Source organism: Heteronotia binoei, chromosome 20 (assembly GCF_032191835.1).
Source record: "Heteronotia binoei isolate CCM8104 ecotype False Entrance Well chromosome 20, APGP_CSIRO_Hbin_v1, whole genome shotgun sequence".
In the NCBI taxonomy this organism is placed as follows: domain Eukaryota; kingdom Metazoa; phylum Chordata; class Lepidosauria; order Squamata; family Gekkonidae; genus Heteronotia; species Heteronotia binoei.
Window position 1 is genome coordinate 19,843,211 of NC_083242.1, and position 25,571 is coordinate 19,868,781.

The 25,571-nt window shown below is 47.5% G+C and overlaps 1 protein-coding gene across 1 annotated transcript in view; it reads left to right on the plus strand.

The window, feature by feature from the left end:
- The window catches only part of SMG1 (SMG1 nonsense mediated mRNA decay associated PI3K related kinase), a 152,280-nt gene that overhangs the window by 110,334 nt on the left and 16,375 nt on the right, over positions 1–25,571 (plus strand). Inside the window, exons 42-50 of the mRNA XM_060260786.1 lie at positions 3,527–3,775; positions 3,870–4,008; positions 4,103–4,212; positions 4,925–5,143; positions 6,052–6,242; positions 16,478–16,650; positions 17,669–17,948; positions 18,652–18,924; positions 19,393–19,627. Of these exons, the coding sequence (XP_060116769.1) occupies positions 3,527–3,775; positions 3,870–4,008; positions 4,103–4,212; positions 4,925–5,143; positions 6,052–6,242; positions 16,478–16,650; positions 17,669–17,948; positions 18,652–18,924; positions 19,393–19,627 (1,869 nt within the window). The remainder of the gene's footprint in view (positions 1–3,526; positions 3,776–3,869; positions 4,009–4,102; positions 4,213–4,924; positions 5,144–6,051; positions 6,243–16,477; positions 16,651–17,668; positions 17,949–18,651; positions 18,925–19,392; positions 19,628–25,571) is intronic.

The window sequence follows — 25,571 nt, forward strand, 5'->3', positions numbered from 1 at the left end:
GCTATTCTCCCATTGGTGTGATGCACAGAGACCACGAAGAAGATAAACAGGTTTCCTACCTGTAACTGATGATCTTCGAGTGGTCATCTATGCAGTCACACTACCCGCCCACCTTCCCCACTGCTGCGGGTCCGTCTCCAGGGCTCCTGCAGCGGTCAGAAGGAACTGGCGGGATGTCCACTCCTGTCCCGTTGGGCATGCGCAGAGGAGGGGGTGCCTGTGCATGCGCACCGGGATGAGGGCGCGGAAATCCGCGGCTTTGAAGTTACCGATCGTGATCGGTGCCGGCGCCTCTCCCATTGGTGTGACTGCACAGATGACCACTCGAAGATCATCAGTTACAGGTAGGAAACCAGTTTTTGCCCAGAAAGACCGCCACAACCACGTTTAACTTTAAAAGGGGTAAATTCTCTGAGATGAGGAGGCATGTGAGGAGGAAACTGAAAGGAAAGGGAAATATGGTCAAAACCCTTGGGGAAGCTTGGAGTCTATTTAAAACTATAATCCTAGAAACTCAGATAAAATACATACCACAAGTTAGGAAAGGCACAAACAGGCATAAGAAAAGACCTGCATGGTTAACGAACAAAGTAATCGAAGCTGTAAAAGGCAAGAAGGACTCCTTTAAGCGGTGGAAAACCAGTCCAAGTGAGATTAATAAAAGGGAACACAGGCTGTGGCAAATCAAATGCAAGACTGTGATCAGGCAGGCAAAAAGGGACTATGAGGAGCATATTGCAAAAAATATAAAGACCAACAATAAAAATTTCTTCAAATACATTAGAAGTAGGAAACCAGCTAGGGAGGCAGTGGGGCCCTTGCATGACCATGGGGTAAAAGGATTACTGAAGGAGGATAGGGAAATGGCTGAGAAGCTGAATGCATTTTTTACCTCCGTCTTCACTGTGGAAGATGAGAACTTTTTGGCTGCCCCAGAACCACTAATTTTGGCATACATCCGAGAGTTCTGAAAGAACTCAGAGTTGAACTTGTGGATCTTCTAACAAAAATCTGTAATCTTTCATTGAAATCTGCCTCTGTTCCTGAGGACTGGAAGGTAGCAAATGTCACCCCCATCTTTAAAAAGGGTTCTAGAGAAGATCCGGGAAATTACAGGCCAGTCAGTCTGACTTCAATACTGGGAAAGTTGGTAGAAACCATTATCAAGGACAGGATGAGTAGGCACATTGATGAACATGGGTTATTGAGGAAGACTCAGCATGGGTTCTGTAAGGGAAGATCTTGCCTCACTAGCCTGTTACATTTCTTTGAGGGGGTGAACAAACATGTGGATAAAGGAGACCCGATAGATGTTGTTTACCTTGACTTCCAGAAAGCTTTTGATAAAGTTCCTCATCAAAAGCTCCTTAAAAAGCTTGAGAGTCATGGAGTAAAAGGACAGGTCCTCTTGTGGATCAAAAACTGGCTGAGTAATAGGAAGCAGAGAGTGAGTATAAATGGGCAGTCTTCGCAGTGGAGGACGGTAAGCAGTGGGGGGTGCCGCAGGGCTTGGTACTGGGTCCCATGCTCTTTAACTTGTTCATAAATGATTTAGAGTTGGGAGTGAGCAGTGAAGTGGCCAAGTTTGTGGATGACACTAAATTGTTCAGGGTGGTGAGAACCAGAGAGGAACTCCAAAGGTATCTGTTGTGGCTGGGTGAGTGGGCGTCAACGTGGCAGATGCGGTTTAATGTGGCCAAGTGCAAAGTATGGCACATTGGGGCCAAGAATCCCAGCTACAAATACAAGTTGATGTGGTGTGAACTGGCAGAGACTGACCCAGAGAGAGATCTTGGGGTCGTGGTAGATAACTCACTGAAAATGTCAAGACAGTGTGCGTTTGCAATAAGAAAGGCCAACACCATGCTGGGAATTATTAGGAAGGGAATTGAAAACAAATCAGCCAGTATCATAATGCCCCTGTATAAATCGATGGTGCGGTCTCATTTGGAGTACTGTGTGCAGGTCTGGTCACCGCACCTCAAAAAGGATATTATAACATTGGAGAAAGTCCAGAAAAGGGCAACTAGAATGATTAAAGGGCTGGAACACTTTCCCTATGAAGAAAGGTTGAAATGCTTGGGACTCTTTAGCTTGGAGAAACGTCAACTGCGGGGTGACATGATAGAGGTTTACAAGATAATGCATGGGATGGAGAAAGTAGAGAAAGAAGTCCTTTTCTCCCTTTCTCACAATACAAGAACTCATGGGCATTCGATGAAATTGCTGAGCAGACAGGTTAAAACGGATAAAAGGAAGTACTTCTTCACCCAAAGGGTGATTAACATGTGGAATTCACTGCCACAGGAGGTGGTAGTGGCCACAAGCATAGCCACCTTCAAGAGGGGATTAGATAAAAATATGGAGCAGAGGTCCATCAGTGGCTATTAGCCACTATTTTGGCCACTGTGTGACACAGAGTGTTGGACTGGATGGGCCATTGGCCTGATCTAACATGGCTTCTCTTATGTTCTTTATGCAATATGGTTTCTTCATTGGGTGGCGGCTGCCTTTGACATGCTTGACAGAGAAAACAAACATTCTGATGTTTCAAAGAAACAGCAGCCTTCCTTTTGCTGTGAATTCTCTCCCTCTGAGAGCCATGCTGAGGAGGAGGAGATGGAGAAGTGGGAGATGATGATGATGATATTGGATTGATATTCTGCCCTATACTCTAGAGTCTCAGAGCGGTCACAATCTCCTTTACCTCCCCCCCCCACCCCAACAACAGACACCCTGTGAGGTGGGTGGGGCTGAGAGAGCTCTCACAGAAGCTGCCTTTCAAGGACAACTCTGCAAGTGCTATGGCTGACCCAAAGCCATTCCAGCAGCTGCAAGTGGAGGAGTGGGGAATCAAACCCATTTCTCCTAGATAAGACTCGGTGCACTTAACCATTACATCAAACTGAAAAAGACATGGTTCTAGATGACCTTTGTGCCTTGTTCCAGGAGGGTGTGCGTGCATCATTTGTCCCCCCCCCCCCCCACTTCATTGCCTAAGTTGAGGCTCCAGAGAATAGATACATTCAGAGCAGAAAAAGGGTTCTGGCTGCTGGAAGCTTGAGGTGCAAAGAGCCCTGCTGTTTGTTGGTGGTGCTCTCAGTGAGCAGCACAAGGAAGGGAAAGCAAAAGCTGCCACTGTAGTCCTTAGTGCAATACAAGACACTTCAAAATTGGGGAGAGAGAAAAGAGATCCAGAAATAGCCCCAAGTAGCCATTTTTTAGAATCCCATTTTAGATGGAGTAATTTTTCCCCCCAGGCCAAATTGATTATGTTTCAAAGGGATCTTGAATTATCTGAAAGAAGTACTTTTCCACAATATGTTTGGGTAATTCTGTTTAAACTGTTCTGAATGGGATATAGAAATAGGAAATATGGGTAATACAGAAGGTCGGTTTGTTTGTTTATACACTGAAAATCACTGTCCAGCCAAGATGTAACTATATGGGATAATAATTCCAATGAGGACTGTATTAGCATAGGTCTTTGCTAACTATGTAAACAGTAATAAAATGTATTTTCTAGGCCCAGGATTCTTACCAGACTCCTCAAAATCCAGGGATCGTTCCGAGACCCAGTGAACTGTACTACAGTAAAATAGGACCAGCTTTGAAGGCAGTTGGACTTAGCCTGGATGTGTCTCGTCGAGACTGGCCTCTGAACGTCATGAAATCTGTCTTGGAAGAGTTGATGGAAACCACTCCACCAAATCTTCTAGCTAAAGAACTTTGGTCCTCTTGTACTACCCCTGATGAGTGGTGGAGAGTTACACAGGTAGGTAAAGGCCTCCCATAAATGAGATTATATATTTTTAAACTTGTGTATGGTGGGGATAAAACTTGACAAAAATTCTTTTTTTTTTCTCAAGTCTTATGCAAGGTCCACTGCAGTTATGTCTATGGTTGGATACATAATTGGTCTTGGAGACAGACATCTGGATAATGTTCTTATTGATATGACTACTGGAGAAGTTGTTCACATAGATTATAATGTTTGCTTCGAAAAAGGTAAGAGGGAAAGAAAAAAAAGGTACATTTATATGCTGTGTCTAAAGTCAATGAGGTTGGATGCCATGTTGGAGCTGAATTTTTACCCTTGCAGGGAAAAGCCTTCGGGTGCCAGAGAAAGTTCCATTTCGGATGACACAAAACATTGAAACAGCCTTTGGAGTGACAGGAGTGGAAGGGGTTTTCAGGCTTTCCTGTGAACAAGTAAGCCACAGGATATATTCTGCCTTGTGTGCTCTTCTCTTTCCCCCCTTCCACATGTCATAACAATTTGGGAAGTGTCCACTCTTGTCTTCTGCTGTAGGCACATATGGGGAGGGCAAGAGTTATTTCTGCTCCTGATTACTAGAAATCCTGTAGTTTGCTTTGAAGCCTTCTTTGTTGTGGCACCAAAATTGTGGCATTCTCTCCTCGGCGGGGTGTGTGTGTGTGTGTGCGGGGAGAGAGTATCTGTCCTCCTTGATGGTTATGTTCTGCCACTGAGTGAACACTTCTCTGTTTCATCTGTCGTTGCCTGACTTGAATATCTGTCTGTGTGTATGTATTTTTTTGTCATTTTAATTGTTTGCTGTCTTGAAGGGCCTAGTTGTACAGAAAAGCAGGATACAACAAACGTTTTAAATAGTACTATCAAGCAATACACTCTCTAAGCTTTGGAGTCTTTGAGCAAAAATTCTTCTTTACGAGCTACTGGCATTAAAGTTGCAAGCTATAGCATATATGTAGCATATAGCTATAGCTAAGACAAAAATGTGTGAGCCAGAGGCTAAGAAACTGAGCTAGCTCACACTGACTCAGCTTAGAGGGGAACACTTCTGTTGTCTTAAAAGCTAAGGGTACCAATGCTCAGAATTGGGACTTGCTACAGTAGTTTTGGAACTTGAATGGTGTGTTTGACATATATGTATTTTTAAAGGTGCTGCACATTATGCGGCGTGGCCGAGAGACCCTCTTGACACTGCTGGAAGCTTTTGTTTATGACCCACTTGTGGACTGGACTGCGGGAGGAGAAGCTGGGTTTGCTGGAGCCGTGTATGGTGGAGGCGGGCAGCAAGCAGAGAACAAACAGAGCAAAAGAGAGATGGAAAGAGACATCACCCGCAGCCTCTTCTCTTCCAGGGTAGCTGAAATCAAGGTATGTGTGATATGCTTAGTATTTCTTTTATGTCGGGACAGTGCAAACCTGTCTTTTAAAATTTAACTACAAGAGCGTTGCATGTTGTCTCATGTCCTCTTAGCACTTTGCTTTTGGTAGCGAGTATTTCTGAAAGCAGTGTTGCTGAAATGTTCTTGCTCTAGCTCTAGAAATTCACCATCATAGATGTCGATGTAATCAGAGCCGCAGTTCAAAACCATTGTGAAAACTAGCTTGTGTTTCCTGCTCCCTGTCAGTCAGAACATCTGCCCACCCAGTACTCTCTTTAAGCTGTGGTGTCTTGTGAGCAAAAATTCTACTTTGTGAGCTACCAGCATTAGAGCTGCTGCATAAATTAGTTTGCTCTGGGGCCATTCGTCTTGAGCTAAGACAAAAATGTGTGAGCCAGAGGCTAAAAAACTGTGTGCTCGCTCACACTAACTCAGCTTAGAGGGAACACTGCTGGCCACTAAACCTGAGATGGAAATGATGCTTGGCCTCAGTCTGGAAGTTATTTCTGTCATGAAAATGATGCTTGGTCTTAGGCTGGAAGTTGTTTCTGTCCTGGCTAAGAACCAAAGTTAATCTTTGTGTCCCCTGCAGCCCCTATTTTGGGAACAGCCCCAGGCAGACATAAAAGCACTTCTCAAGCTTTCTTGGTCAGCACCAAATGCTCACACCTCCCCTATGCCAACAGTTTTACTTCCTTCTTGCCATGTAGACAAAGATAACATCTCCCTTCCTTTTAGCTGTGGACAATTTATTTATTTGTTGTTTTTTATTTCATTATATTTTCCATGCCCCCCTCCCCGCAAGCCGGCTCAATAAAATAAATCCTGTATTACAGCACTAAAGTTCTTTCAATACTCAATCTGGTTGTTCAGCTTAATGTAATACTTGTCTTATAGGTCAACTGGTTTAAAAACAGAGATGAAATGCTGGCTGTCCTTCCAAAGCTGGATTCCAGTTTAGGGGAATATTTGAACCTGCAAGAGCAATTAACGGAGGTGGAAAAACTGCAAAGCAAACTCTCAGAAGAAATTGACTACCTGGAGGGGGCCGAAGGGGTGGATCACCCATCTCACACTCTGCAGCACAGGTAGAGGGGAGTCTTGGTTGTCTTTATAAGGCTTTCGGTTCACAGGACACTGTACTGAAGTTTAAAAACTGCATCTCCCCCTCTCTTGTTGAGTAGAGATTTTTCAGAAATGATTTGTCACTGCAAATCAAAAAAAAGAAATGTAGGGTGCAGAATAGAGAGGCTGTGATGAAAAGGCAGAATCCGGAGAAATCACAATCAGACGTGCATTCATGCCAAATAGAAGCAAGATGCTTTTTGATGAGCACTTGTATGGTGATTTTTGCTGATTTCTTCCCCCAAAGTGCACTCCAGCTTACCACTGAGGACCAGTGCTGGGTTACTGCATCTCCTCCACTCCTCCCCCCCACACCAGCCTCTTTCACCACCTATTCCCTCTGGCCATGTCAGTTGGCCTGCAGCTTCTGCACTTCTTTGCAGAGCTCCTTTATCATCTTCGTGGTCTCTGTGCAGTCCCGCACATGGGTCTTGCCCCAGGCAATGGATCCGTACCTCGGAGTTCTAATAGCTCACCTATAGCGCTTTTTGACGCTGTTCCCTCCCGCTCTGGGGAGCAGGCACCAACTGCGCATGCCTGGAGTGAGGGGGAGGCGCCATTCCCACTCAGTTTCTTCCTTTCCGCCGCCCGGACAACACCTACCTTGTTGCGCTTCTCTCTTGGCTTGTCTTTTCCTGTTGGTATCGTATTCTTCTTTAAATTCTTTGAATCCTTCTTCACTTTTCCCTTTTCGTCCACAAAATATTAAAAAAACCCCAAAAACCCAATTTCTGCACTTACTTTCTCTCCTCTACCACCCCCCCTCCCCTTCACGTTTAAGAAGTGTCGGAAGTGCGGGTCGAAGATCCCTACTTCTGACGGGCATTCGTATTGCCTTTTTTGTCTGAGGGAATCGCATAGAGTTGATACCTGCCCCCATTGCGCCAGCTTCGGGAAACAGGCGCGAAAAAATCGAGCAGCCAGACTCCAGAGCTTCTTACTGGTGAAATCTCTTCGACCTATGCCCACCTCGGATTCGCCGCCTTCCCCAAAGCGAGCGGGAGATTCGGCTGCTTTGCATGTTGCAAAAAAGCATAAGTCCGACAAGAGGCCGTCCAAACACTCTGAGGGCCATAAGGCTTCGAAGAAGTCTCGGCATTCGGGCTCGCCGAAGTCGGATCCAAAATCGCGTCATCTGGATTCGCCAAAGCCACGTAATCCAGCCGCATCGGCCTCGGCTCTGAAGAAGCCCCACGATCCGATCCCATCTACTTCGGCCTTGGTTTCTACTCCGATGGCTTCGGTTCCGATCATCCCGGCTGAGCTCTCGGCTCCGTCCGACGTCATATCGGATATGCCGCAGCTGACGCCACATTCTCCGCCTACGGTGGAGGTTATCCCGATCGGATCCCGCTCTCCCTCAATCCACAGCGAGGTCCCGGATGACATCCTAGAGTCCGATCCTTCTCCAAGAACGACCCGCTCGAGATTCAAGCCTGGGTCTTTTCGGGACATTGCGGTCTCTCCATTATATCGAGAGTCTTCTACGCAGGTCTCTACCCAATGGGTCCAGTCTCGTTCTCCGATTCGGCGCCGTCGTTCCCCGTCGCCGTACCAGGATTATTATTGAAATCATTACGACTACTCCTCTCCTTCCCGGTCACCGTCTTTTCATGTACATCGGATCCGCCAACATTACTCACGCTCCCCGTCAGAGCAGAGCCCCCGCAGATCCCGTTACCGTGATGCCGACCCTGGCCGTGATGTATCGACCCCTCGAATCCGAAACCTCCGTGATTATCCCCGTTACCACTCCCAGGCCTTTGACCACCGATACCAGTACCGTCATGCATCCCCATACTACCCTTATGAGGACCCGGATTATGTCTCCCATCGAACCCGTGAGACCTATCGACCCGGTGAACCGTCCCGTACCCAAGTCTTACCGGAATATGTCTCCCCTCGAACCTGTGAGACCTACCGACCCCGAGTGAATCATCTCGAACCCGAGACCTATCTAAACCGTCTGCCACAGTATCCGTAGCCCCGACTGCATCGTCCCATCCTATGAAGTCTACTCCTCCGAAGCTTCCTAAAGATCAGTCATCCTCTGCTCCTACCAAGCCTCAAGTGTTGCCCCCACCCGAAGAATCCCAATCCAAGATGGGCACATCGGATCCCTCAGACTCCGAAGACCCCCCTGTCTCTCCTGCTTCGGATTCCATCCAGCCTACCCGGCTCTCCACGTCTGATAGTTCCAAAGCATACCTTAACCTTATCACCACCATGGCTGAAGCCCTTAATATTCCTGTACCTTCTGATTCCCCTAAAGTCTCTGATATCATCCATGACCTCGTTCAAGTTGATTTCCCATCCGGTTCTGTTTTACCCATGTTACCTGTTCACCTTGAGGGCTTACGCGAGTCCTGGGATAAACCGGCTTCGATCCCACCCACCTCCAAACGTCTCGACTCCCTTTATAAGGGTCCACGCTCCTGAATCCAAGTTTTTAGCCTCCCACCCGGCTCGCGACTCGATTATCATTCATTCAGCCACTAAGTCCAAACCTTCCTGACACCCAATTCCACCTGATCGTGAGGGCAGAAAGCTGGACACTTTGGCTCGCAAGATTTACAGCCTTGCATCTACTAATTCAAAACTTAATAATTATCTAGCATACTTCGCAGCATACACTTATAACCTGGCTAACCAGATTACCCCTCATGTTCCATCCTTACCTGAGACTTCCCAGAAGGTTGTTTCCAACTTGGTGTCTGAGTTATCAAGAGTTTCGAAACAGCAAATCAACTCACTGAGACATGCTGTATCCTGCTCATCAAAGGTTTTCGCCGCCTCGGTGGCTCTACGCCGTCATGCTTGGCTTCGATCAATCTGCAACCTGATATCAAGCAGAAGATCAAAGATCTGCCTTTTGATGGCCTTGGCTTATTCCATGCCTCAACAGATGAGGTCCTTACTTCCGTCGATGACGGTCGTAAGAGAGCTAAGCGCTTGGGTGTTTCCCAGCCAACCTCTCAGCAATTCAACAGGCCCAAACCTTGGAGACCACCTTTCCAACATCATCAGCGCTCCCCCAGGCAACCTGACTATTGGAGGAAGAAACCTCCACAACACAAGCAGCCCTTCCAGCAACGGCCTCGCTCTCAACCTACAAAGAAGCCTGCACAACAATCCAAGCAGTCTCTTTGACTTTCCTCTCCTATCTGCTCCACAAATGGACCCTCTTTACTGCACACGCCTTCTCCCTTTCTACCCGGCTTGGACCTCGATCACCACGGATTCCTGGGTGCTCACCATCGTTCGCCTAGGCTATGCAATCGAGTTCGTTTCACCACCTCACCACCATCGTTACACCATCGTTACTTTATCGTTACTCCACCCTCCCCTCACCTCCAACAAGAGATTCTGGACCTGCTCCAGAAAAATGCCATAGAACCGGTTCCTCTTCAATACCGCGGGACGGGGTTCTACTCGAGATATTTCCTGGTGCCCAAGAGGGATGGAGGCAAGCGTCCTATTCTAGATCTTCGGAAGCTGAACGAGCATATAACATACAGGAAATTCAGAATGATCTCCCTGCAATCCATTCTTCCTCTGATTCCCAAGGGTTCCTGGATGGTTTCCTTAGATCTTCAGGATGCTTCCATGTGACCATCCGGCCTCAGCATCGGAAATAACTTCGATTTGCCATAGGTCAAGATCACTTTCAATACCAATCCCTGCCATTCGGACTCTCCACCACACCCAGAGTGTTCACCAAATGCATGGCAGTGGTGGCGGCTGCCCTGCGTCTCCGAAACATCCCTGTGTTCCCGTACATAGACTATTGGCTCCTGATTGCACCAACACAGCACCAACTGAAGAGGAACCTCGATACAACCCTCTCTCTGCTGGCCTCCCTGGGCCTCTGTGTGAATATCACCAAATCACACCTCACACTGACCCAGGACTTGCAGTTCATAGGTGCGCGTCTATGTACGTCCCCTCACCTTGCCTTCCTCCCAGAGGACCGTGTGCAAACCATAATTTCTCTAGCCAACTCAGTTCGGCAAACCCCCCTCCAGTCTGCCTTCATCATTCAACGACTCCTGGGCCTCATGGCCGCAACCACATCTGTTCTCCGCTTTGCAAGGCTGTGTATGCGACACCTTCAACTCTGGTTTGTTCGTGCCTACCATCCACACGTGCAGCCACAGAGCACTCTTCTCACCATCCCCCAGAGGGCTCTGCACTCCCTTGCTTGGTGGACTGTACCAAACAACCTGCTTTCCGGGATGCCGTTCCTTCCTCCTCCTCCGTCGGTTACCGTAACCACAGACGCCTCCAAGTGGGGATGGGGAGCCCACTTAGAGGACAAGACTGTCAGAGGGCTTTGGACTCCGTCCGAGAGGGCCATGCACATAAACTGCCTAGAACTGATTGCTGTGCACAGGGCCCTCCATTCGTTCCTTCCGTCGATCAAGGGTTGGCACGTCCAGATTTCCCCGAACAATATGGCTACAGTGTTCTATGTAAACAAACAGGGTGGTACCAGGTCCCTTCGACTGTGCCGCATAGCCATATTGCTCTGGGAATGGTGTGTCAAGCACAACTATCTGACTGCCATTCATCTCCCAGGCGTGGAGAATGTTCTGGCCGACTCTCTCAGCAGGGTTCGGATAGATGACCACGAGTGGTCCATCAATCAGGTCTATCTCCATCGCATCTTTCTGTGCTTCGGAATGCCCAAGATAGATGTTTTTGTCTCGAAGAACAATGCAAAATGCCCTCACTTTTACACCAGAAGGGGCAACGATGCTTTCCTGCACACTTAGAGAGGCCCCTTGCACTATCTGTTTCCTCCGATTCCCCTTATAGCGCGGGCGTTACTGAAGATTGCACGAGATGGCACGAACTGTATTCTCATTGCTCCATGGTGGCCACGGCAACCGTGTTTCACGAGACTTCTGCAGATGTCTTGTCACACTTACCGCCATCTTCCTCTAGCAGGCGATCTCCTGACTCCAGCCAACGGCCAAGTGCTGCACCACAACCCACAGATTCTGGCCCTTACAGCGTGGAGAATCCGTCCACCTCCCTGTCTGCAGGAGTAGCTGAGGTTATCCTTAACGCAAGGAAGCCGTCCACCAGGCACTCCTATCACTGCAAATGGAAGCGTTTCTGTTCCTTTGCATCATCCCAGTATCTACAACCAGAGTCTGTGCCTCTGCAATTAGTCCTTGAATATCTACTGTCCCTACAAAGATCAGGACTCTGCTATTCCTCGTTAAAAGTTCATCTTTCTGCCATCTCGGCCTTCCACGATCCTGTCGACGGCCAAACGGTTTTTTCGCATAAGTTATCCAAATCCTTTTTAAAGGGCATGTTGAACCTTCATCCTCCTATCAAACCTTTTGTTCCAGTTTGGAGTTAGTCGTTAGTGCTTTCTCACCTTATGAAACCCCCATTCGAACCCATGGCCACAGTGCATCTCAATCTGCTGTCCTGGAAGACCGCTCTATTAGTTGCCCTTACTTCCGGCAAGCAGGCCAGTGACCTATGTGCTTTCCGCCATGATGCTCCTTACACGGTCTTTCACAAGGATAAGGTGGTCCTTCGACCGGACCCCTCCTTCCTCCCCAAAGTTGTATCCCACTTTCATTTATCAACATCAACATCGTTACCAACGTTCTTCCCTGATCCAAAGGACCCTGGACAAAGAGCTCTACATGCCCTCGATGTCAGAAGAGCTTTGTCCTTTTACCTCTCTCTTACACAACAGTTCCGTAAGGACCCTAGCCTGTTTGTGGCCTACGGTAACCCTCACAGAGGGCACAAAATTTCTACCCAGAGACTCTCTGGGGAGCAGAGAACGTTCTGGCCGACTCGCTCAGCAGAATTCGCATAGACAACCACGAATGGTCCCTCAATCCACTCTACCTGCATCGCATTTTTGTTTGTTTCGGAACCCCCAAAATAGATGTCTTTGCTTCAAAGGACAATTCGAAATGCCCTCTCTTTTATACCAGGAGAGGCAACGATGCTTTCCTTCACACCTAGAGGGGACCTCTAAATTACCTTTTTCCACCAACCCCTGTAATTACTCGATCACTGCTCAAGATTGCCCGGGACGGCACAGACTGCATTCTGATAGCAACCTTGGTTCACAAGACTTCTCCAGATGTCCTGCCACACTTACCGCCGCCTCCTGCTAGCAAGCGATCTCCTGACCCAAGCTCACGGCCAGGTGCTGCACCACAACCCTCAAACCCTGGCCCTCACAGCTTGGAGGATTCGTCCACATTCCTATCTGCAGGAGTAGCTGAGGTCATACTAAATGATAGAAAGCCTTCCACCAGGCATTCTTACCAGTGCAAATGGAAGCGCTTCTGTTCCTTTGCATCATCCCAGCATCTCCCCCCAGAGTCTGTACCCCTGCACTCGATCCTTGAATACCTACTGTCCCTGCAAGGGTCAGGTCTCAGTTACTCTTCCTTGAAGGTTCACCTTTCGGCCATCTCTGCCTTCCACGATCCTATTGATGGCCAGACTGTTTTTTCGCATAGGCTGTCCAAATCTTTCCTAAAGGGCATGTTGCACCTTCACCCTCCTATCAAACCATTTGTACCAGTTTGGAATTTGTCGTTAGTGCTTTCGCATCTTATGAAACCCCCGTTTGAATCCCTGGCCACAGTGGACCTCAATCTGCTTTCATGGAAGACTGCCTTATTGGTTGCCCTTACCTCCGGCAAGCGTGCCAGTGACCTGTGTGCCTTCTGCTATGACGCTCCGTACAGAGTTTTTCATAAGGACAAGGTGGTCCTAAGACCGGACCCCTCCTTCCTTCCCAAAGTTGTGTCACACTTTCATCTGTCAACATCCACTTGGTTGCCAACGTTTTTTCCTGATCCAAAGGACCCTGGGCAAAGAGCTCTACACGCCCTCGACGTTAGAAGAGCTTTGTCCTTTTACCTCTCTCGTACACAACCGTTTCGTAAGGACCCTAACCTGTTTGTGGCCTACGACAATCCCCACAGAGGGCACAAAATTTCTATCCAGAGACTATCTAAGTGGGTATCTAGTGCCATCAAGTTGTGTTACGAGTTGGCTAAGCAACCCTTACCCAAAGGCCTTAAGGCTCACTCTACCAGAGCGGTCTCGACGTCTTCGTCTCCATTATGCCTTGGACGTTCGTGCGAGACGAGACGCCTCCTTCGGTCAAGCGGTCCTCAAGTCTATCTTCCATTGAAGTGACTGGTGAGTGCATCCGCTTTTATCTACTAGTTATATGATGTGACTAACACTTTCTTTTTCTTGCCAGCACCCACCTCCGTGACCTTTTATCTGGCTAGTCACCCATGTGTGGGATTGCACAGAGACCACGATGAAGATAAACAGGTTGCTTACCTGTAACTGATGATCTTCGAGTGGTCATCTGTGCAGTCACACACGCCCACCCAGCCTTCCCCGCTGCTGGCCTCCTCTGCCTAATATTTAACTCTATAGAGTGTCAGTGGCGGCTGGAAGAAACTGAGTGGGAATGGCGCCTCCCCCTCGCTCCAGGATGCGCAGTCGATGCCTGCTCCCCAGAGCGAGTGGGAAGCGCGCCAAAAAGCACTCTAGGCGAGCTATTAGAGACTCCGAGGTACGGATCCGTTGCCTGCGGCAAGACCCATGTGTGTGACTGCACAGATGACCACTTGAAGATCATCAGTTACAGGTAAGCAACCTGTTTTTCCCAAGTGTGGCCTGGAAATGGGGTCCTAAAATTGGGGCTGGTTGGAGGTTTAGCCATTGTGTGGGCTGAGCAGGGGTGGACTTTGGGTGGGAGCAACACCAAGGAGTTGGGATGTGGAGGGGCTGGATGCTTCCCCACCACCCCTTTAATTCACCACTCTCAGATTCCTCCTCTGCAAATAGTTTTAGCAACTGCTCTGGTTTTGGCAACGCTGATAACTCTTCTCCCTCCAAGTCCATCCCCAATAACCCCTTGGGCAAAAGAGGCTATGCCTCTGAAACCCCTGGTGGCACAAGTGGGCACTGGTGGCATGTTCCACAGGGATTGGGGGCAGGGTTGGACTTCTTTTTCCCATGATGAGCACCCTTGTGGGCCGTGCCCCCCACTCTCGCCCTTGTGGCCTGGAGAAGTGTTGATAATTAGGTAGGAAAGTGGGTCCTCAAGTGAGGAACTGACTGGCTGAGCGCCTCTCCCCTAGCTGTAGCAGAGGGACAGGTGGTGGGTGGGTCAGAGCCCTGAGCCTGCCAGACACCATCCCAGCCGGGACAGATGTTCAGAACTCCCACTGACCACAGCCAAAGAACCCACTGACTGAACCCTTCTGTCTGGCTTTAGCAGAGGGACAGGTGCCTCAGAATCCTGAGTAAGCACCAACACTGTTCACAGTACTGAGGAATTACTTCAGTTTCTTCCCTGTTGCTTTGACAATTCACTGAGGCTAGTGTCAGCGAAGGTTCATTGAAGTTCCCAAAATGAGCAGACTTAGTTATTTGAAACAAAGTTGCGTTTATTGTATTATCCAAAATTACTTCAGCATGAAAGACATTGGAACTGATGGCTAGCAGTTGCAGTCATTGGTATCTAACATTATACATCAAAGCATTCACAACTATCCCCAATTCCCAAAACAGAGGCAGTCTTTGCATGTGAGACATTTCACACGTCTCCCCCTTATCTTCTGCAGTTGGTGGTTACATTTCCCGGCAGCAGTGTCCTTGCTGCCTCTAGGGGGGAGGTGAGAATCTGCCAGGCACTTTCTACTTCAAAGACTGGCTAACCTTTGATATTCCTGGGAAGCTACTCTTGGGCTAGCCCCTACTTAGCCCCCCTTCTCCTACTCTACTAATATGAGTTAGTAAGCCTATATCTTTATTAATCAATCTGGTTAGTGATCAGCATTCAAGAAGAGTATCAATGAACAGAGCCTGACAGCTAGTGTGTCTGGGTCACAAACCACACAGACCACCATGGGGAAAAATTAGCGGTTCATGGGAGATGCGATCTCACGAACTGAGGCTCATGAACCAGGCAGTGTTCATGATGAAATGAGGTTTGTGACCATTCCTACTTCTGACAATTGGGAGTGCTTTTGGGAAGGTTAGAGGGGGACGGAGAGGAAGGTTGCACTGACAAGAGGAAGGCAGTCAAAATCCTTTCTCTGAACTCAGTCCATTTGTGGTAAGGTCAGGGCATATTTTGTAGCAGAAACTCCTTTGCATATTAGGCCACACACCCCGGATGCAGCCAGTCCTCCTGGAGCTTACAGTAGGCTCTGTGAGAAGAGCACTGTAAGCTTTTGGAGGATTGGCTACGTCAGAGTGTGTGTGGCCTAATATGCAAAGGAGTTCCTACTACAAAAAAAGCCCCCTGGGTAAGGTTGGATCCAACCTTCTGTGAGGCTAATCAGGCTAACAGCAGGGAGGGGCCTGGCCCGTGGCCAGCCAGTGACATTGCTGGAAGGGTAGGGCTTCAGCCTTACCAGGTTTTGTTGGGAAAGCTCAGCACTCTAACCACTGCACCATGGTGGCTGTGTAGTTCTAGGAGGATAAGATGGCCTCTGTTTTGAAATTCTGCATGGGTAGACATCTCCAAAGGCTCACCAGAACTGCTGGCTTGGATTGCTAGCATTACCATGCTGCCTTATAGGGAACCGTTTGTCCATCACAGTTGATACTGTCAGCTCAGACTGGCAGTTTTTTTCCAGGATCTAAGGCAAAGAAAAGTCTCATCACCTACTGCCTGGTCCTTTCCAGCTGGAGATGCCAGGGATTTAACCTGGAAGGGCCTTCATACCAAGCAGTTGCTCTTCCTCTAATTCACTGTTTCTTCTTCTGATCATCCTTCTCGATTGTAAAGCTTATTTTCATAGTGTGCCTTGTTGCAGAATACAGTTCATTTTATACAGGGCTTTTTTTGAGCAGGAAGGCAGTTCTGGCTGGCTTGGCATCAAGGGGTGTGGCTTGGCATCAAGGGGTGTGTGCTTGGCATCAAGGGGTGTGTGCAAATGAGTCCCTGCTGGGCTTTTCCTACAAAGAAAGCACTGGTTTCATATGTGTTGAAATTTTTGTTAATTTACATTAGGTTGGAATTAAAGTCCTCCTTGCTCTGACAGGGAGAGACTTTCCTATCATTGGAAGGACACCTTTGGAGCCCATTCGGATGGTGCTGTAGAAATTGAATTTGAATATATGTATGTCTCATATAAGTGCTTGAACTTTTTGCCACTTCCCTCCACCGCAGGTATTCTGAACACACTCAGCTGCAGTCCCAGCAAAGAGCAGTGCAAGAAGCAATCCAGGTGAAGCTGAATGAATTTGAGCAGTGGATGTCTCATTACCAAGCTGCTTTCAACAACCTAGAAGCGACACAGCTTGCCAGTCTGCTCCAGGAAATCAGTACCCAAATGGACCTTGGTATGAAACCCATCAGGTGGTCTCCACCCCCACCCCACCCCCAGGACTGGCTGGCTGCAGATCTTGAAAAGCTGCACACTTTCAGGGATTGAATGATGCTGTTCTTGTGCTCTGTCTGGGCTTTTAATTGCTTTGGTTTTTAGTGGCTTGCTGGATTTTTTTAAAAAAAATGCTCTTTTGACGATTTTTATCTTGTTTTGCTTGGTAACTGTCTCAAGCATGTTCTATAGAGAGGCAGTCTGTATATTGTCTCCTCAAATGCAATATCTGCTTTGACTTTGAAAGTTGCACCGCTTGTATAATTGTAGAATCACACAGTTGGAAGGGACCTCAAGGGCCATTTAGTCTAGCCCCCTGCACAATGCAGGAAATTCACAAACACTTCCCCCTAAATTCAAAGGATCCACATTGCTGTCAGACGGCCATCTAGCCTCTGTTTCAAAACCGCCAAGGAAGGAGAGCCCACCACCTCCTGAGGAATCCTGTTCCACTGAGGAACCACTCTAACGGTCAGGAAGTTCTTCCTCATGTTGAGCCGGAAACTCTTTTGATTTACTTTCAGCTCGTTGTTTCTGGTCCTACATTTTGCACCATCCTCTATATGACAGCCCTTCAAATACTTGAAGATGATGATCATATCACCTCTCAGCCGCCTCCTCTCCAAGGCTAAACATACCCAGCTCCTTCAACCTTCCCTTTGTGTTTGGGGACTCTGGTGCTAAACAGCCCTGTCTCTTTTTTTCAAGGAACTAAGTAATTTAAATGCATGCCCTGTTTATGCTGGACTCCATTGCCAAAGGTTGTCACTAAAGTACTTGAACCTGCTTTTATGACTGGTAGTTAGCTAACAATTGGGCTAGAATGGATATTGAGTATGTTTGACAGTAGAGCATTGACCACCCAATATATGTAGTCCTTACTAGCTACAGGGAGAGTTTTTTGATTGCAGGGGAGGGGGGGTGAGAATGTGAATGGATTTAAACACGCTGTTTTCCCCCCTCGGTGACTTCTTTTAAAGGTCCGCCAAGCTATGTGCCAGCAACTGCCTTCCTCCAGAATGCTGGCCAGGCGCACTTGATCAGTCAGTGTGAGCAGTTAGAAGGAGAGGTTGGTGCTTTACTTCAGCAGAGGAGATCTGTTTTGCGCGGGTGTCTCGAGCAGCTGCACAACTATGCGACTGTCGCTCTCCAGTACCCCAAAACGGTGTTCCAGAAGCACCGTGTTGAGCAATGGAAGACCTGGATGGAAGAACTCATTATTAACATGACCATCGAACGCTGCCAGGATCTTTATAGGAAGTAAGTTGCCAGCTGAGCCTGTAGAAGATGGAAGGGATTAAATGGTTGTAGAATCACTGTCCATGCTGACATTCACCGCTGCATTCCAACAAATCAAAACCAGGATGTTATCAAACACCAGAAGTTATATAGTCTGGCTAACGAAATCTGCTACCCTCTTGAGCTTTGAGATTCCTCTCAGCAAAGATGGCTTCTTACCTGTCATCCTTGCAGGTGCCACAACAATCAGAGCGTTTTTTCTCGCCAGATGCAATGCTATGCCCTCTGCCATCCTTGATGGCAGATTCAATAAAATAGCCTATTCAGCTAGGTATTGTCCTTGTGAATAAAAATGTATTGAGTCAATTACTCATGGCACTGCGTTATACGTATTTATACTCTGTTTTAGCCAGTATGATTGACTGCTCTGAAGCACTTAAGGTCCATAGACTCTTGAATGACTTTTCTATTAACGTTACTGAGAGGTCAGCCAAGTTTCTGTACTCTGCTCTAAAACTGTGCCAAAGAATATCACAGAAATAGTTTCTGGTCACGCAGGCATACATGAAAGTTGTGTTCTTATCTTGTTTTATACCATATTAATCTGTACTGTTATTTTTATGCCAAAAAAGGCTGACTTGACTTGGGGAAAAAAATGGCTGTAGATGTTTAGAACTTCCGGTGCTTTGAAACACTGATGGGGATTTTTATTTTTATTCCCTAGGTATGAAATTCAGTATGCTCCTCAGCCCCCACCGACTGTCTGTCAGTTTATAACTACAACAGAAATGACTTTGCAGAGGTACGCAGCCGATATAAACACCAGGCTCATCAGGCAGGTGGAGCGGTTGAAGCAAGAAGCTGTCACGGTTCCCGTTTGCGAAGAACAGTTGAAAGAAATTGAGCGTTGCATTAAGGTCTTTCTCCATGAAAACGGGGAAGAAGGCTCTCTGAGCTTAGCGAGTGTCATCATCTCTGCTCTGTGCACTCTTACCAGGTGAGATGCTGACATGATCAGAGTGGGTGTTCCAGGTTTTCACCAAGTCTTCTGTTGATATTTCTTTCTCTGTTGAGGTCCTGGGTATAGTTGGGGTGGCTTCTCTTTTAGTAGGAGGCAAAAGGAAGATATCAAGGGGAGAATCTTCCTCTAAGCTCCTGGTTTGAGTGGAGCCCACGAAGGAAATTGTGGCATGAATATTCTTTCATTAAAACTAGCCTTTCAGGCAACTTTTAAATTCCTTCCCCTTTATGTTTTCTGATGACTCAGGTCCCTCACACTGGAGACTTGCCCAGCAGTAAATTCATTTTTGAGATTTTTCTGTTGATTTTTCATGTATCATTTTTTTCCTCCTGGTTCTGGTGATTTCATTTCATCTTTCTTTTTGTCCAGAGTCTTACTGGTACCTTACAGATAAGTTGCATCAAGTAGAGTTCCAATGATTCATGAACTAACTTCTCCCTTTAGACGGAATCTAATGATGGAAGGGGCCGCATCGAGTGCTGGAGAGCAGCTGGTAGATCTGACTTCCAGAGATGGAGCTTGGTTCCTGGAGGAGTTGTGCAGCATGAGTGGGAACGTGACGTGCCTCGTGCAGTTGCTGAAGCAGTGCCATCTGGTCCCACAGGATCTAGATATCCCTAACCCTATTGAAGCATCGGAAGCTATTCACCTCGCAAATGGAGTTTACATCTCGCTTCAGGTGAAAAGTGGCAGTGGTGTGCTGTGTTGTGTTCAAATGAAAGTTTGGAAAAGTCTGGGTTAACACATAAACCCCTTTATGTTGAGCTGCAACCCAGAAATAAGCATGCAGAGAGCCAGTAAAAGGTTCTTCCTGTCCTCGCAAATTTGCAGAAACTGGCATGGAAGGCGAATACTAAAAGCCTTTCTAAGTTTTTCATGATTCTCATGACACTTTTTGTGTTACTAGTGTTTATTCCAAACTAGGAACCAGTGAAATGGCTGTGTTAATGATTTTGTTCCTAGAAGGGGATTTGTTTGTGATTAACATGTGAAAAAAAAATTCTTTCTGACAAACATTTGCATTTTTTTTGAGAGAGAGAGAAATTTGCACATACATTGAGAGGCATTTTAGAGGCCAGTGGTATGCACTTCCACTGTAATTACTCAGCTATTATAGACATAACTGTATTCTCTTTTGAAACTTCTGGCTGAAGTTTGTGTGATCAGGGCCAGAGTAGACCAGTGGTGTAGCCAGGTTGCTACCGCAAACTGTCACCCCAGTACCGAAGACCTCTCCATCTTAGATTTGTCCTGTTAGCTAGAAAGGGAAAACAGCCAATATATGATATTCAAGAAATGTATGGAGGGCCACTTTGGGTGGGCCACCTCCCCCTTCCCTGGCAGTTTTAGAGGTAACAGTCTCAATATCTACTTCCTAACTTTTAGAAGTTCATGCCATTTGCAACAATCCAGTACATTCCTAGAAGCGCAGGACTTCTAAGCACAAAAAGTTTCCAGCTGCGAGGCATAATGTTAAATAACCATTCTGTGTTCTTTGTTAAAGGAGCAAGTAAAACAGCAATTGTCCTTGTGCCCTTGTGTAAATCTGTACATTGGAATAATCTTATAATCTTCTTTGTGGTCTCTGTGCAGTCCCACACATTGGTTATCCGCCAGGATCGAACCCGACATCAGAGAATTCAAAGCAATCTTGGAGCGTTAATTTTGGCGCGCACTTCCTCTCGTCCCGGGGAGGAGGCATCCATTGCGCATGCCTAGACGAGAGGGAGGCACTTCACCCACCCAGTTTCTTTTTTACCGCCGCCTGGGATACAGCTACCTCGCTGAGTCTCCTCTATTCATCACGATCTTCATCCTTCTCCTGTACTATTTCCTCACCATTCATCTCTTTCTTCATCTCACTAAAAAATATGTGTATGTGTATGTATGTGTGTGTATATATATATATATATATATATATATATATATATATATTATCCCTCTCTTCTCCTTCGGCCTTCATCCCTCTCCTTCCCCTCCCCCAGGCGGATGGAAGGAAAAGACAAAATCACTTTTAAAAAGTGTGTTCAGTGCACCTCAAAAATGAACACATGAACATATGAAGCTGCCTTATACTGAATCAGACCCTTGGTCCATCAAAATCAGTATTGTCTTCTCAGACCAGCAGCGGCTCTCCAAGCTGAGGTTTTTCACACCTATTTGCCTGGACCCTTTTTTGGAGATGCCAGGGATTGAACCTGGGACCTTCTGCTTCCCAAGCAGATGCTCTACCACTGAGCCACCATCCCTCCCATCTACCGACGGACATTCTTTAAGCCTTTTGTGTCTGGGTGAGGCTTATCGTACCGACACTTGCCTGCATTGCAGCCAGTTTGGGAAGCAAGCGAGAAAAAACCGCGCGGCTAGACTCAGAAGTTACTTGTTGGAGTCCTCACTGCGCCCTATTATGTACCATACTTCGGGGTCCCAAACCTCGCCATCTTCCCTATCTACTCAAAAGGAAGTGGCTCGACCGGCAGCTTCCATGGCCTCGGTTCCCAGCAAGCTTAAGCCCGGGAAACATTCGAAGAAGTCTGACGATTCTAGGAAGAGACATTGCACAGAATCAACTTCTAAAGACCCTTGGACTTTGTCATCACCAAAAACTAAGCCTAAGACAAGCCATAGACCCTCGGATTCGAAGTCTCCAGCAATGACTTCTGCATCGCACCCAACTATCGACACCGTGACCTCAGTACAGACAGCACCGACTCCATTGGAAGGCTCGGCGCCCATCAATACCGTACCTCTCGAGGCCGTACACATTCATTCTCGGTCCCCTTCAGTTCACAGATCTTTACCAGAAAAGATTCTTGACACCGAATCTCCAGATTGGCATCAGAAGTCAGCGCGCTAACATTCTTGGCGCACACTCATTCCGGGAGGTCTCAATGCCTACCAGACAGACACCTACCAAACAACAGATAGCGACACCCGCATCTCCACTCCTAAGAGAACCCTCAACACCAAGAGAGCCATCCACTCGAGTTCGAGCTGAGAAATCTCGAAGCCGTCATAGGGAGCGCAATTATTATTATAGCCCATCGAAGTCCAGGTCACCATCTCCTCGCAGGTACTGCAGATATTACAGATCACCATCCTCGGATTCCCATCGGTATCAGTTCCGTGAAGACCTTCGATACCGTGAAGACTCTCGGTACCGTGAGGTATTTTACTATCCCGTGCATCGGGATCAGGCATATCGGGATGACTGTCCTCGGTACCGTGAAACTCCTTCACATCGAGAGCAGGCATACTGTGAGGACCGTCCTCGGTACCGTGAAAGTCCCTATCGTCACCCTAAACGCTACACTATGGTGTCGAAGCCATTGTCTCCAACCAGGTCGACGTCGGTGTGTTCAGTCTCTCGTAAACCGGAACAGCCTCCTCTGCTGACCAAACAAACTGCTACAATTACTAAGCCTCTTGAGACACCCATCGAAACCCAGGAAGAGTCCGAAGCTGAGCAGTCAGACTCATCTCACTCCACAGCCTCAGCTCCTCCTTCACCGGCATCTAACATTATCAAACCTGCTGACCTTTCACCCTCAGAGGGTTCCAAATCCTATCTGGATCTATTATCTAATATGGCAAATTCTCTTAACATCAAGCTGACTACTGACGCACCTAGAGTTTCGGATGTAGTCCACGATTTAGTGCACGCAGACCTGCCAGCAGGCTCCTTTCTTCCGATGCTTCCAGTTCACCTGGAAACTTTGAAAGAGGCTTGGGACAAACCCGCTTCAGTGCCACCCACATCGAAACAAGTTGAATCCCTTTACAAAATTCATGCTCCTGAATCTAAATTTCTTTTCAATCATCCGGCCCCAAATTCCATGATAGTGCATCCGTCCTCAAAATCAAAACAAACAAGACACCCAGTCCCACCTGAAAAGGAAGGCAAGAAATTGGATACTCTAGGAAGAAAGATCTATTCTCTTACCACCGCCACAACAAAAATCCACAATTATATGGCCTATTTTTCGGCATATGCTTTCAACCTGACCTCCCAACTTAACACCTTGGTTCCTTCGTTACCGGATACAGCACAGAAGCAGGCTTCGCACATCCTTCAGGAACTTACTAGGGTCAGCAAGCAGCAAATTAACACAGTGCGTCATGCTGTGGCATGTTCATCTAGGACTATGGCCTCATCGATCGCCCTACGCCAGCATGCATGGCTTAGGTCCTTGTCACTGCAGCCTGACATCAAATTCAAAATAGAGGACTTACCTTTTGACGGACAGGGCCTCTTTAATGCCACCACGGATGACATTTTGACCACTGTTGACCACAGTAGGAAACGGGCCAAAAGATTGGGAGTTACTCAACCGCAATCCCAGCCTAATCAACAGAGAACCTGGAAACCATCGTATTACAAACGTTCTCGATCCCCCCAACAAGCCGAATTCTGGAAACATAAGGCTCCTCCGGCAAAACAACCGTTTCAGCAGATAGCACGTCCACAAACCTCAAAAAAGTCAACTCCAGCCTCAAAGCAGTCTCTTTGATTTCTTCCCTTTACCTCTCAACCAGCCACAATACCAGCCAGACGCCACCACCATACTATGACCATTCTACCCCATGTGGGAATCCATAACATCGGATTCATGGGTCCTGGCGATCATCCACAGGGGTTACATCATAGAGTTCAATTCGACTCCAAAATTCCACAGGTTCATACCTACACCCCCCCCCCTCCTCTACAATCAGAAATTGCCATCCTGCTGGACAAGGGAGCTATAGAACCGGTTCCACCACAGTTCCATCACACGGGATTCTACTCCCATTATTTTCTGGTCCCAAAGAGAGACGGGGGGCTGCGCCCTATACTGGATCTTCAAAAACTCAACCTTCATATTCGCTACAAGAAATTCCGCATGGTTACTCTACAATCTGTCCTACCACTGATTCCATAGCAGGCCTGGATGGCGTCGATAGACCTACAAGATGCCTACTTCCATCTCACCATCAGTCACCATCACAGAGGATTCCTCAGGTTTGCTGTCAGAGATCAGCACTATCAATTCCGCTCTCTCCCCTTCGATCTCTCTACAGCTCCAAGAGTCTTCACGAAATGTATGGCTGTGGTGGCAGCAGTACTCCCAACAACAACAGGTCTCCATTTACCCTTATATAGATGATTGGCTGGTCGTTTCCCAAACAAAGGAACAACTTCAGAAGGACATTTCATCTACCCTGTCCCTCTTGTCTGCACTAGGTCTTCAGGTCAATCATGCAAAATCCAACCTGAATCCCACTCAGAACATACAACTTATAGGAGCGCGCCTGTCAACAATATCTCACAAGGCCTATCTTCCAGCAGACAGAGTGCAGCATATCCAATCCTTAGTCAATACGATAATTACACATCGTTCCCAAACAGCCCTCATCTTTCAAAGGATGTTAGGTCTTATGGCGGCCACCACCGCTGTCCTCTGTTTTGCAAGACTTCACATGCACCCTCTCCAACTGTGGTTTGTTCGGACATTCCACACTGGCAACACCAAATGACCTTACTTACGGTTCCATCTCACATTATCCCATCTCTAAGATGGTGGACGGTGGATCGTCATCTCCTGGCAGGAATGCCGTTCGTACAAACACCGCCCTCTGTGATTGTCACGACCGATGCCTCCAAGTGGGGATGAGGAGCCCACTTGGGAGCGCTGACAGTTCAGGGACAATGGACCGATTACGAAAGATCCCTTCACATCAATTGTCTAGAGCTTCTGGCGGTCCACAGAGCCCTGAGATCCTTTCTCCCGTCTCTTCACAACCACCACATTCAGGTCACCTCCGACAATGTAGCCACTGTCTTCTACATCAATCGGCAGGGAGGCACAGCCTCTTTTCGACTATGCAAACGAGCCCTATCCTTATGGCACTGGAGTATCGCCCATGGCATTTTCCTGACAGCGGTGCATCTACCAGGAGTCCAAAACGTCCAAGCAGACACACTGAGTCATCATCTAGTCAACGACCATGAATGGGCCCTCAACCGTCGTTACCTGCATGCAGTGTTCCAGACCTTCGGAACTCCGACAGTAGATGTATTTGCATCTCCAGACAACGCACAGTGCCTGCGCTTTTACACTTGGGGCCCTCCATCCCCACTGTCGGCAGGGGACACCTTCCTCCTGCAATTGTCAGGGACGCTACACTACCTATTCCCACTAATCCCTCTCATCATGAGGGTATTACAAAAGATAAAGTTAGATCAGACCAATTGCATCCTGATTACACCGTGGTGGCCTCGTCAACCTTGGTTCACCACTGTTCTCCTCCTCTTAGACAACACATTCCTCTGACTTCCCCAAGTTCAGGACTTGGATTTGACACCACAACCCGGCACTTCTACGACTGACTGCCTGGAAAATCAATTTCTGAATTTCCCTCGGAACGTTCGGCATGTCTTACTCAACATCAAAAAACCTGCCACCAGAAAATCTTATTCTTTGACATGGAAATGTTTTTCGGCGTATGCTGTTCTACATAACTTCAAACCTGAACTCTCCACCTTCACTGAGATCTTAACCTACACCTTATCTCTCTCTAACTCAGGACTTTCGTACTCTTCTCTAAAAGTCCACTTAGCAGCCATCTCTGCATTTCATCCGCAT